This window comes from Ammospiza caudacuta, chromosome 2 (genome assembly GCF_027887145.1).
Source record: "Ammospiza caudacuta isolate bAmmCau1 chromosome 2, bAmmCau1.pri, whole genome shotgun sequence".
Lineage (NCBI taxonomy): Eukaryota > Metazoa > Chordata > Aves > Passeriformes > Passerellidae > Ammospiza > Ammospiza caudacuta.
In genome coordinates, this window is record NC_080594.1 from 115,894,478 (window position 1) to 115,906,583 (window position 12,106).

Genomic DNA, 12,106 nt, shown 5'->3' on the forward strand with positions numbered 1-12,106 from the left:
TGACATCAAGGCTCTGCTCTTTGGGAGGTTTCAAATCCCTGAGCAGGAGCCAGCAGGGATTGACGTGGGCCTGGGCTGGCAGCTGTGCACAGCTCGTGAGGGACAGCAGGGGGACAGAGCTGTGACACTGCCCTGCCTGTGCTTTCTCGAGATTTATGAGGAGATTTTGGTGTGCAGACAGGACTGGGGAGTTTAATTATCCCTCTGTGCTGTTAAAACCTTGCTGGAGTACGACTGGTAAATACTTAGAGCAGCTGAAATGAGGGAGATTGCATCTGCTTTTTCCAGACATTATTTTGATGCTGAGTTTTTGAAAAAGCTTTGGTTAGGGTTGGTAAACTGAAAGCTGTTTGTATAGCTTATGGTTCCCTTAACTGTTTTACAGAAAATGTAGCTGCTCAAGCTTTTCATCAAATAATTTCCTGCTGTGAAATGCCACAGGCTCTCTCTTCCAAGGTCTCAGGAAATTAAGTAATCCTTGTAAGGGAAAGCACCATTTCTATGTTTTTAATATATTTTGGTAAAAATGGGATCCTCAGAGAACATCAAATACATGGTCCTTTGTTCAGCTGTGCTTTGAAATTTTACATGTCTTAGTCCAGGTTTTCCTTTTAATTTATGTTGGCTAATATATACATAAGCTGTTCTAGCAAAAAATACCAACCCAAAATACCCTCAAAGAATCCTGTCTAACTATGAGTTCCCAAATGTGCCCTTCCAATTGTTGTGATAAAACAAAAAAGGTAATAATTTGATGCAGTTTGTTGTCTGAAAAAGGCTCCTAGGTCAAGTAAGAGGATGAAATGGGAAACATTTATCATTAATTTGCAGCTACTAATGGAAATAATAAATAGATTACTCTGCAATTTGGAAGTGCTAATTGCTTATGGCTGGATTGTAGAAAGAAGGATGATCATGGCTAATTCCTTGACTTTTTGCTAATAAACTTCTCCAGTTACAGCAAGGGAGGAGGATCTCAGATGAAGCAGTTCTGCAGGTTCAGATTCCTGACTTTGGAGGAAATCTGCTTTCTGTCAAGAGAGAGCTGCCAGGTTTGGGTATCAGATGAGGGGTCAGATCCAAGACCTGATCTTGTTCCCATCATTTTCTGTGAGATCTCTGTAGTTTTCCAACATTTAATCTATTTCCAAATGTCTCTACTTGGAAAATTCAGCAGCTTCCTCCCAGTCTTGCTCTCCTGTTTCTCTGACCAGCACCTTCAGGTTCTGCTGGCCAAGATTCAGCTCACAAACACCTGGAGCTGCCACAGGATAAGGTCCTGGTTTTCCCTGCAGGGGAGTAGAGCACTGCCCTGTGCTGGCAGAGTATCCTGGATGTGCTGCCTGCCTGCAGGAAGCTCCTTCAAAGCCTGTTTTGATTAAGGCTTATAACATGACAGCTTTCCAGATTTGTGTGCTTTTATCACCATTCCCACTAAGAGAGGCCCCAGAAATCATCTTCTGATTTTTTTGCTTTATTTTCAGAGAATCATCCTGTTTGCTTTTCCATTGTCAATCTCCAAATGTCCATGACCTCAGCTGTACATCAGGCCCATTCTTCTCCCACTGCCTTGTATACAGCTGATAACTCCCTCAAATTCCTTCTCTGAGCTCTTAGTCTCTGCCTTTCCTTGTCCCCTGAAGAAGAATGTCCTTCCCATTAAATGAAGAGAGGAAAAGAATTGACTCAGTTTTCTTTATTTCCCTTTGTTGTATCTGAGGCAAAGAGGGATTTGATTCAAGTTGTCTCACAGCATTTTTGAAGAGACAGAAATGTGCCTCGATGTTGAATGCACCACTTGGAAGAGAAAGAAGGGAAAAAAATCTAATAAAGGTTCCTAAGAATGTTAACAGCAAACTGTCCTGCTGTCTTTGGGAAACTTGGATGAGCTGCTGTGACTTCATGTTGACTAACAAGAATTCTTGATAGCTCTTTCTGCTGGAGGCTGTTCTGATCATAGGAGAAAACCAAATGTTTGACACTATTTTTGAAGATAATGCAGGTCTCTGTAGTTTCATCACTTCATAAGTGGGGCTTTTTCTTCCCTTTTTTTCCTGCCTTTTTAAAACTTTCTAAAAGATGGACACCCTTTAATAACCAACAGTGATCACTAAATCCTCTGTGTAGGTATCAGCTGTGCCTGCCTACACCTTCCCAGCCTGGCACCAGCATAAAGCACATGAATGATGACTCAGATTTCTGTCCATGGAGCAGCTTGTGGGATGAGTAGAGTTCTCAGAGTTCTCCTCTTGTGGAGCACCATTTGTTTGCAGAGCAGCTGTTCCCATCTTGGACAAAACAGGCAGCTTTAGTTTCCTCCATCAGCTGCTGTCCTTGTGTTGGTGTCCTGGCTGAGGGTTTCACATAACTCTCAGATTTAAAGAAGTCCTGTCCTCAGCCACAGGAAAAGAAGCTTCTATCACATTGAGTAGAAATCCACCTGAGATTTGTCAGGTTTTTTTTTCCTGGTGTTTTCCATCTAAAGATGCAATAAGACCTCCATTCTGTAACTCCCAAAGAAGTGGATTGGAACATTACTCTGCCAAGGATCTCTTGAAGAATAAGAAATAACAATCAGCTGAGGTATTAATAATAAAGACTAAATTTAATGATTTTCAGTTTTGATCATGCAGAACATCTACCAACAAATGAGTGCTGGAGGAAAGGAGTCTAGGTTCTTCTCTGCTTTCTGTTTGGTTGAGGTTTTTTGGTTGGTTGTCTTTATTTTGTTTTTTTCCCACTTTCATTTTCTTTGAATTCAGGCAGTTTAAAAAATTTGTCTCTTTGGATACTTGAGAAAGCATGGAATTCAGAGACACTTTGTCAGTGACATTTCTTGTCCATAGCTGGGAAATTGCTCCAGGTACTTCATTAAACAAAACACAAAGAGAGAAATAGGACTAATTTTAGATCTTGCCCTTCAGTTTCCTTCACCACAGTTCCATGTGGAAATCCAACCTTGTTTATCCAAATTCTTTGCAAATGATGGTCTCTATTAGAAATGCTTGTATGAAGCACATTCTCACTCTGCTGCCTGCACCCTCAATATTTGCTTTTCAGTACTAACTCGAAGGTTTTCTGTCAGAATTTGTTATGGCTGTGAGGGCTTTTGAAATTTCAGGTTATTTGCATGTCAGCCTGTTATTTAAAAAACATCTGGACAAACAGAACCATCATATTTATAAACTGATGTCTGTATTAAAACAAATTTTGGTTCATAAATCAAAACCTTTCAAGTCTTTCAAGTGCTCAACAATTTCATCCTCTTGTCATAGAAGCATAGAATATGCTGAGTTGGAAAGGACACATCAGGATCATTGAGTCCAACTCCTGACCCCACAAAACATCTCAAGAATCCCACCATGTGCCTGAGAATGTTATCCAAATGCTCCTTGAACTCTGGCAGGCCTGGGGCTGTGACAATTTCCCTGTGGAGCTTATTCTAGTGCCCACCCACCCTCTGGCTGAAAAACCTTCTGATATCCAGCCTAAATGCCCCTGATTCATCTTCATGTCATTCTTCAGATGATGAAATTAATATTGAGGAGAGGCTTGCCCTTTAAGAGCACATCCGTTTGGGTAAATGCAGGGATGTCAGCTCATTCCCTGAGCCTCAGTTATCTGGGGGGCTGGAAGAGTGGCCAGGGCAAGTGTCATGGAATGCTTGCCCTTTTCCATACTCAGCTGCTGGCCCAGATGGAGCTCTGGGCTGTCCTTGCCATCTGACAGCACCTTCTTGACAAGGTCCTTGCCTTGCCTAACAGCTCGTGCAAATTGATGTTCTGTGAGGAGCAGTTACCCACCAAACTCCTGTTCCCTCTCATCCCCTGAGCAGAGGCCAGGCAAATTGGGACTGAATTGCTGCTTCAGTTTGGATCCTGGGAGTCTCAAGGATTTCCCTGATGAAAGCATGACAAACATGTCTCTGTAGGAGAGTGGGGAATTCTCCTTAGCTGAACTGCATGTGGAAGCAGCCACCCAGCCAGGGAGGAGACTGACAGAAACCCAGCTGCAACACAGGAGCTGGGGCAAACATTTTGCAGAGAGAAAGTGCATTTGTATCTGTAAGAATTGCAGCAGCGAAGGTTGGCCTTTTTTACTACTTTGCTGTTCTCCCTGCTCCTTCCCCTCAGAGCATCACAACATTTCTTGTCTCCTCAGACCTATCAATAGTATAGAAATGTCTGGAAAACTGCTGCTGCAGATGCTGCCTCAGCCCTGCCAGCACTGAAATGCAAAGAGATTTTACTCAGGGGAAGCCTGAAATGCAAAGAGGTCTTACTCAGGGGAAGCCATGGCTGTGGCTGCCTCTGTTGGATGTGCTGTGAACACAGAGAGTCTGACAGGCTCATTACAAGGAAGGGCTGAGAGCAGATTGCTCCTTCCTGCTGGAATCAGACAGGAATTGAATTGAATCCTATCTACTGTAGTGGTGGGAAGCTTTTGAAATTGTAAAGTCATAGAATGATTTAAATTGGAAGGGATCTTAAAGAGCATCTCCTTTCAACCTCCTTGCTATGGGCAGGGACATCTTTCCACTAGACCAAGTTGCTCAGACGTCCTTCAAACCTGAATTTGAACACTTCCAGCAGGGATGAGGTATCCACAGCTTCTCTGGCCAGCCTGTGCCTTATCACACACATAGTGAGGAATTTCTTCATAATATTTAATCTAACCCTCCCCTCTTGCAGTTTAAAGCCATTGCCCCTTGTCCTGTCACTACATTTCCTTGTACAAAGTCCCTCTCCAGCTCTCTTGTAGCTCCTTTAGGCACTGGAAGAGGCTCTAAGGTGTCTCCAAAGCCTCCTCTAGGCTGAACAGCCTCAACTTTCTCTGCCTGTCTCCATAGCAGAGGTGGCCCAGCCCTCTGACCATCCTTGTGTCTCTCCTCTGGACTCACTCCAACAGATGCATGTCTTATATTGTGAGCTCTGGGGCTGGAGGCAGCTCTGCAGGTGTGTCTCACCTGAGTGGGGCAGAGGGGCAGAATCCCCCCTCCCCTGCTGCCCACGGTGCTTTGGATGCAGCCCAGGACAGTTTTGGCTTTCTGGGCTGTCAGTGCACATGGCCAGCTCAAATCCAGCCTCTCATCCAGCAACACCCCTGAGCCCTTCTCCTCAGGGCTGCTCTCAATCCCCCAGCCTGTGCTTGTGCTTGGAATTGCCCCAGCCCATGTGCAGGACCTTGCACTCGGCCTTGAGAACTTCTGTGCTCTTGTACCCAGCTGTAAACAGGGTGCTGGCAATAAATCTTGCATTCAGTGGCCAGGGGATGGTGTGGCCACGTGTAAACTGAGTTCACAACTCTGAGCCAATTGTGGATAAGCTGTTCAGCATTGATGTAATGCAATTACTTAAACACTGCTGTAGGGGACAGTTCATCTGAGAGGCCTGGTGCTAATGACAGATGTGACTAAAATCCATGCACGTTATCAGCTGCCTTTTGTCAGTGACTGACATCAAACTGAGCTGGCAGCTTGCAGGACGTCAGCCAGCTCCAGCAGTTTCAACACCTTGGTAAAATTACATCAGCACCTTACGGTTTGTGATCCTGGCTGAGGCAAGCAGCCTGATTTCTCCCCCCTCTTCTCCAGAAATAATGGTGATAGTTTTGAAATTGTCGTTGGAGATGTGTGTGCTGGTGGTTAGGAGGATGTGATGCACTGATTTGATTACAGCTAAAGGATTTTTTTTGATCTTGTACAAACAAAATGTTACGCAGCTAGTGTAGAAATGACTAAATCTGGAAGCTGTTGACATAAATATAATGCTGAATAATGAAGATTCCTTGCATTTCTCTGAGTGCTTTGTAGACAGGGCTTTTAGAAAATGTCTCTAATGATATTGGAGACAAGAGAATGATTTCTCTGGTATTTTTTTAAAATCCTCTTAGGAAGCATGATTATCCTCAATAAGTAGTATTCTCAAAACCACATGTAATCCTCAGGGAGTGTATTTTAAGGCATATGTATTTATTTAACTCAGAACATCTCAGAATACATTCAAAACAATGGCAATCTGAGGTTAAATGTGTATTAAGTCATCTTTTGGTGCAGGATCATTTCCTTCCTTTGCTGGATGCCCGCGTGCCTAATCTGTTCTTCATTTGAGTGACTCAAGCTGTTGAGCTTCCCTGGCTGCTGCTGGGGATTCTTCCTAGAACCTCTCTGCTCTTACTGGAAAACATTCTTGTTTGTCAAGCTGGAAATCATTTCCTGATCTCCTACAGATCCTCATTTTCTTGGCTCCCCTGCTAAGGCATCTCCCCTGATCGATTCTTTAATTTCTACAGCCTTTAAACACTTGCAGATAATATTAATATTGATTCCTGTAACAGTATTAATAACAAAGCTCTTTTCATCTTACATATATGAAGCTTCCCAGCAGTACTGCAAGCCATTAAAAGTATTAGTGGCTTTATTTCAAGGGGGAATAATGTCACACAGAGGGAGATTGTAAATGAACTACATAGATTTCACCCCCCAAAGCTTCTTTCTTACCTATTTGAGCTGTAGTTTGTGGCTGCTGTTTCCAATGAATAAATGTAGAATAATACTAAGAACAGAAAAAGGGGGAGGTAATCTGTGCAGAGTTTGAGCATTATATCAGGAAAAAAAACAGGCATTAAAAAATACACAGTGTGGAAGTCATGGAGGCAAAAATGGAAGGCAAGGGAAGACAGATTCAAGGTTTAGTCATATTTGATTAGGTCAGAATAAGTCTGAAAACCAAAACTTGTACCTAGGTTTTTTCAAAAGGATTCACTGAAGTGTTTCTGGCCAGGAAATTGGACATAAAATCTTGCTGCCTGTGAGGCTGAGCTGCAGCATTTCCCCAAGAGTTCTGAGTGCTCATCACTCACAAAGTTGCACCTGCAGGTACTGCTGGAGGTGATGATGGAAAGAGACTCCTTAGAGCCCTCAGCCTGGGTGTCAGCAATAAGAGTGGCTGTGCCATGGGTCTGCAGCACTAATCACAGGCCCTTTATTGATCTGACATGTTTAAAATTGTCCAGCATGCCCAACAGCTAGGATTCTCATTGCACAGAAAAGGAGAAAATGCATGTTATATTTTGAGGTTGGACAATACCTGTGTCCTCAGATTATACCCCACTCTGCCGGTTTTCAGGAGAAAGCAGAACTTCTTTCTTAAGAGGTTAACACTTGTTAATTTCTATTTATGATGGAAAATGGGGGAAGAGAGAGAGAGAGTGCCTGGCTTTTGGGTGTAGATCAGGTGTCACAATCTTTAATATTATTCTGCAGCCTTGTGCTGTTGGGAATGACTTAAAAATCCCTGTCTCAGCAGTGAGTTTCATGCTGAAATCCAGAGTCTTCTTCAGTGTCCATCACATCCTGTTCTCTGCCCCCCTGGGTGCTTTCAGCCCTTATGCTTTAATGAATAATTCTCAGTCCTTTTTCAGGTCACCAGTGTTACATGTGAAATAAGCCAGGGAAGGAAAGAACTTGTCTCAGCCCCACCAAATACCTCCTTCAAACTCAGTGCACTCTGGTTCATCACTGCACTGGTTTTATGCTCCTTCAGTGAGATTTTGGTCTCTCTGGTGATTTTGTGCTCAAAGTGATCTGAATTAATTTTGTCAACCTTTCTGCACAATCCTTTATCAAAAACTTGCTGAGGACTAGGTATGCTAATGAAAAACACATAAAAAATGCATGGCACGTGGGACAAATAACTGCTTCAGCTGTAAAAATATATTAGATGTTTTCATTTGGAATATGCAGAATAGGGAAGTCTTTCTACCACATGCTTTTGATAAAGCGATAAACCATTAAATGCAAATGGGCCGTTGCAAATGATTAAAATGTAATGCTCCTAATGTTTCAGTAATTAAAAATGCATCCTGTGTTCTTAGCAGAGGAGTTATTACATGTCTTCCTGGCTTAAGTCAGTCAAAGGTCTTTGCTGCATTTCCCTGGCACATTCCTGAGCAGAATGCTTCAATACCCATTTCAATTTTGTGCAGACTGAATTAAACACTTGAAATGTTGATATGTGGTTGCTAGAAATTTTTATTAAGATTAATATTTTATTGAGCTTTGAGGAAATCCAAAGGCTCATATAAAAAGAAATTAAAGAAAAGCCTGATGATTTACTGCAGATTGTTAGTCTGTTTGTTTTTTTAAGTCTGAATAATCATGAGATACAGTTTGTTCTGCTCTTAAATTGGATTGCATCCAACAGTACATCCTGGGTACTGACTGGGTAAATTCAGGTTGATAAATTCCTTGCTTTACAACAGTTTCAACATCTGAAAAACAAGAGAAAGCTTCCTGATTATCTCTCCCTCACAAACACTGCTGGGCAGAAGCTGCTGAGGGAGGACAAAAATGTGGTTTGCAGGTACCTCCTAGAGCCAGCCAGCCAGCAGCAAACAGCACCTGGAAATTACAATACTTCCATTATTCCCTGTGTGCCTGGTATCCTTTCAGACCCACTTCTAACTCTTGGGTTTTTGTGGTTGAGATAACTTTTGAGGTATTAGTAAGTCTTTTTTTTCTTAGCCCCACGACTGAAGAAGAAGTTGAGATTTGCCCGTTTTGCTTTTTAGGTTTTTTTTTTTTTTTTTTTTTTTTTTTTTTTTTTTTTTTTTTTTTTTATTTATTACATTTTTCTTTTGACCTGCTGAGGTTTGTCCAGCAGGTCAGGTTGTGGTACAGCGACTGTTCTTGGGGTGGTGTTAACTTTTTATACTACAAATAAAATGTACTTTATTTACAATAATTTTCTAATGCTTATCACTTATGTTAGATAGTTTGTCTTTAAACTAATCAAAAAGTGTCACCATCCCAGCAGAACATGGAGGACAAGAAGAAGGAGAAGGACAGGACATGCCCAGATTCCTCCATCTTGTCTCTTGAACCCCAATTCTAATACCCCAAAATTCTACTTTTTCACTCTGTGATAAATTCACCATCATTCTCCTCAAACTCTTGTGGCTTGTAAATCTTCACACAAAGTTGGTAATTTTTTCATGGGCTAAAATCAAAGGCACAGGTGGTTTTGGCTATGTGCCAAGGTCTCTGAGCCCCTGCCAGGGTCTTGAGTCCTCCAGGGCAGCCAGAGGAATGTCGGAACCCAGGAAATTCCTGTGGCTGCCCTGGAGGGCTCCAGCCCCTGCCCAGGGGGCTCAGAGACCTTGGCACAGAGCCCAAGACCCCTGTGCCTTTGATTTAGCCCCTAGAAGAAACAATTGCCAACCATATATGAAGAATTACAAGCCAAGAGAGTTTAGGTAGAATAATAGTTAGTCACAGGGTGAAAAATAGATTTTTGGAGTTTTTAGAATAGAAGTTCAGGAGGCGAGATGGAAGAATCTAGATGTGTCCAGCCTTTCTCCTTCTTCTTCTTGGCCTCCATCTTCTGCTGTAATGCTGTTACTTGCAGATTAGTTTAGAGTAGAAGCTCACTGTCTAACATAGGTGATAGGTATTGGGAAGTAATGGTAAATAACTTACATAAGTTATAGTAAATAACTCACGGTAAATAATAGTTTATATTAGTTTAAATAATAGTTTATATTTATTATTTAAATTAATTTAAATAATAAATACTATTAAATTATTAAATATTATTTGAATTAATTATATTTATTATTTAAATAATAGTTTAATAATAGGTGATAGGTATTGGGAAGTTATGATAAATAAATTATATAAGTTATGGTCAATAACTTATGGTAAATAATGGTTTTTAGAATAGAAGTTCAGGAGGCAAGATGGAAGAATTTAGATGTGTCCAGTTTTTCTCCTTCTTCTTCTTCTTCTTCTTCTTCTTCTTCTTCTTCTTCTTGGCCTCCATCTTCTGCTGTGATGTTGGCACTTTTCGATTAGTTTAGAGTAGAAGCTGACTGTCTAATATAGGTGATAGGTATTGGGAAGTTATGGTAAATAACTTATATAAGTTATGGCCAATAACTTATGGTAAATAATGGTTTTTAGAATAGAAGTTCAGGAGGCAAGATGGAAGAATCCAGACATGCCCAGTCTTTCTTCTTCTTCTTCTTCTTCTTCTTCTTCTTCTTCTTCTTCTTCTTCTTCTTCTTGGCCTCCATCTTCTGCTGTGATGTTGGCAGTTTTAGATTGGTTTAGAGTAGAAGCTCACTGTCTAACATAGGTGGTAGGTATTGGAAAGTTATGGTAAATAATGAACACGTAGTTTTTAGTATAAAAAGAAACACCGCCTCTGAGGCAGGCAGTATGCCTCAACCCAACCAGCGGCAGGTCAAAAAAAGAATATAGATAAAATATAGATATTATATTTTATATAATAGATTAAAAATGTTATAGATAAAAAATAATCTGTAGATGTTATGGATAAAAAATGTTATAGATGAAAAATAATAAACAGCCTTGAGAATGAGAACGAAAGAATCCCGACTCCTTCTTCGAAGGCCGGGCTGAACAAAAGAAGCTCGTACGCATCTCAGAGTGACTCTGCCCAGCAGAGATTCTGAGAGAGGAATGCCCTGGTTCCCAGCACTAACAAGGCCTGGATGTTTTTGTGCCCTGCTCTCAGACCCGGACAGCGAGGTGTGCCTGCACGCGCTGCGGCTGCTGCAGTCGGTGCTGCTGGAGCCGGAGGTGCTGGCGCGGGCGGGCGCCGAGGTGCGCGAGACGCTGCCCTTCCAGCGCATCGCGGCCCTGGCCCAGAGCCGCCACGCCGAGCTGCAGGCGCTCGCCAAGGAGCTCCTCGAGGACCTGAAGGTCATTGAGTACGAAGCGTAGAAGAGCTCTGCGACAACAAATCGTCTTCCCGAGATTTTTATGCTGCAGGAGTTGTTGGAGATGGGCTTGACTGAAAAAAAAAACAAACCTCTGCCTGAGTTCCTCTGACAAAATCCTTTTTGGGAATTTGAATTAACCCAACTAAAATCCAACTTGGGAAAACCTTTTAGATACCCAAATAAAACCTTGGGTGGTCTGGTAGTGATGGGACTGGCTTAATTTCTTGGAGCAGAATTTTATTGATAATGGTTTTCCAAAATGGTCTGTGGTTATGTTGTATATTTACTGTCTACATGGGATATTCTCATTCCTTGATAACAGTTCACTGCAGAGGTAAATAATCCTTTTAGTGCATCCTTAAGAATTATTGTACTGTGAGAAAAACTCTGTTGCCTTTCGTAGCTCTTCTGTGTCAGAACACACCCCAAGTTCCTCTGACAAAATCCTTCTCGGGAATTCAAATTGATCCAACTAAAATCCAACTTGGGAAAGCCTGTTGGGTTTTAGACACCCAAATAAAACTTTGGGTTGTCTGGTAGAGATGGGACTGGCTTAATTTCTTGGAGCAGAATTTTATTGATAATGAAAATCTGTGGTTATGTTGTGTATTTGCTGTCTAGATGGGGTAAAATATTCTCATTCCTTGATAACAGTTCACTGCAGAGGTAAATAATCATTTTGGTCCATCCTTAAGAATTACTGTACTGTGAGAAAAACTCTATTGCCTTTCATAACTCTTCTGTGTCTGAATGCACCCCAAGTTCCAGTTTTATTGTTATTTCTCACCTCTCTCTTCCTATTGTAATAAAAGAAAACTGAAATTCTGTAGCATGTAACGGATTCTGCTTTCAAAATTTGTATTCAGCTTCACTCCTAACTGCAAGTCAAGCTGATCTGTTGCTGCCAGGCGTGCTAGAAACTGGGCTATTGTTTTTAGAAAAGCCCTGAGAAGGGAAATAAATTGCTTTTGTCTGTGGTACCCAGTTGTGTGCTGAAGAGGCTAAAATGAGCTGCTGCTGTGTCGTGAGCAGCATCACCTCCCCTCACAACCCTGGGGTTTGTTGGGAGCTTCTGAGTACAGCTTGCTTTTCTCAGGGGTAAATACAAACACTTGGTGCTGGATATTGGGAGAATTTATAATGTATTTAGAAAATAATAGCATTCATTTCTATGATGTCAGAAACAGAGCCAGTTAAGTGAGGCTATTTAAGGGAACAGCAAATGAGACGTGCAGTGCTGTGGTAGCACCTTTTTGCATACCAAAGTCATTGCAGCTCATCTGGGAACCCAGTGTGTTAACAAAATGCAGTGTGGACTTCCAATTACAGAAAACATGAAGTAAACTTCATAGGATTTCAA

At 41.6% G+C, this 12,106-nt stretch overlaps 1 protein-coding gene across 1 annotated transcript in view; it reads left to right on the top strand.

Annotated features, from left to right (window-relative positions):
* Positions 1-11,497, top strand: part of HSF2BP (heat shock transcription factor 2 binding protein) — a 32,717-nt gene extending 21,220 nt beyond the window's left edge. Inside the window, exon 8 of the mRNA XM_058800378.1 lies at positions 10,539-11,497. Within this exon, the coding sequence (XP_058656361.1) occupies positions 10,539-10,747 (209 nt within the window). The 3' untranslated portion in view covers positions 10,748-11,497. The remainder of the gene's footprint in view (positions 1-10,538) is intronic.
* The last annotated feature ends 609 nt before the right edge of the window (positions 11,498-12,106 follow it).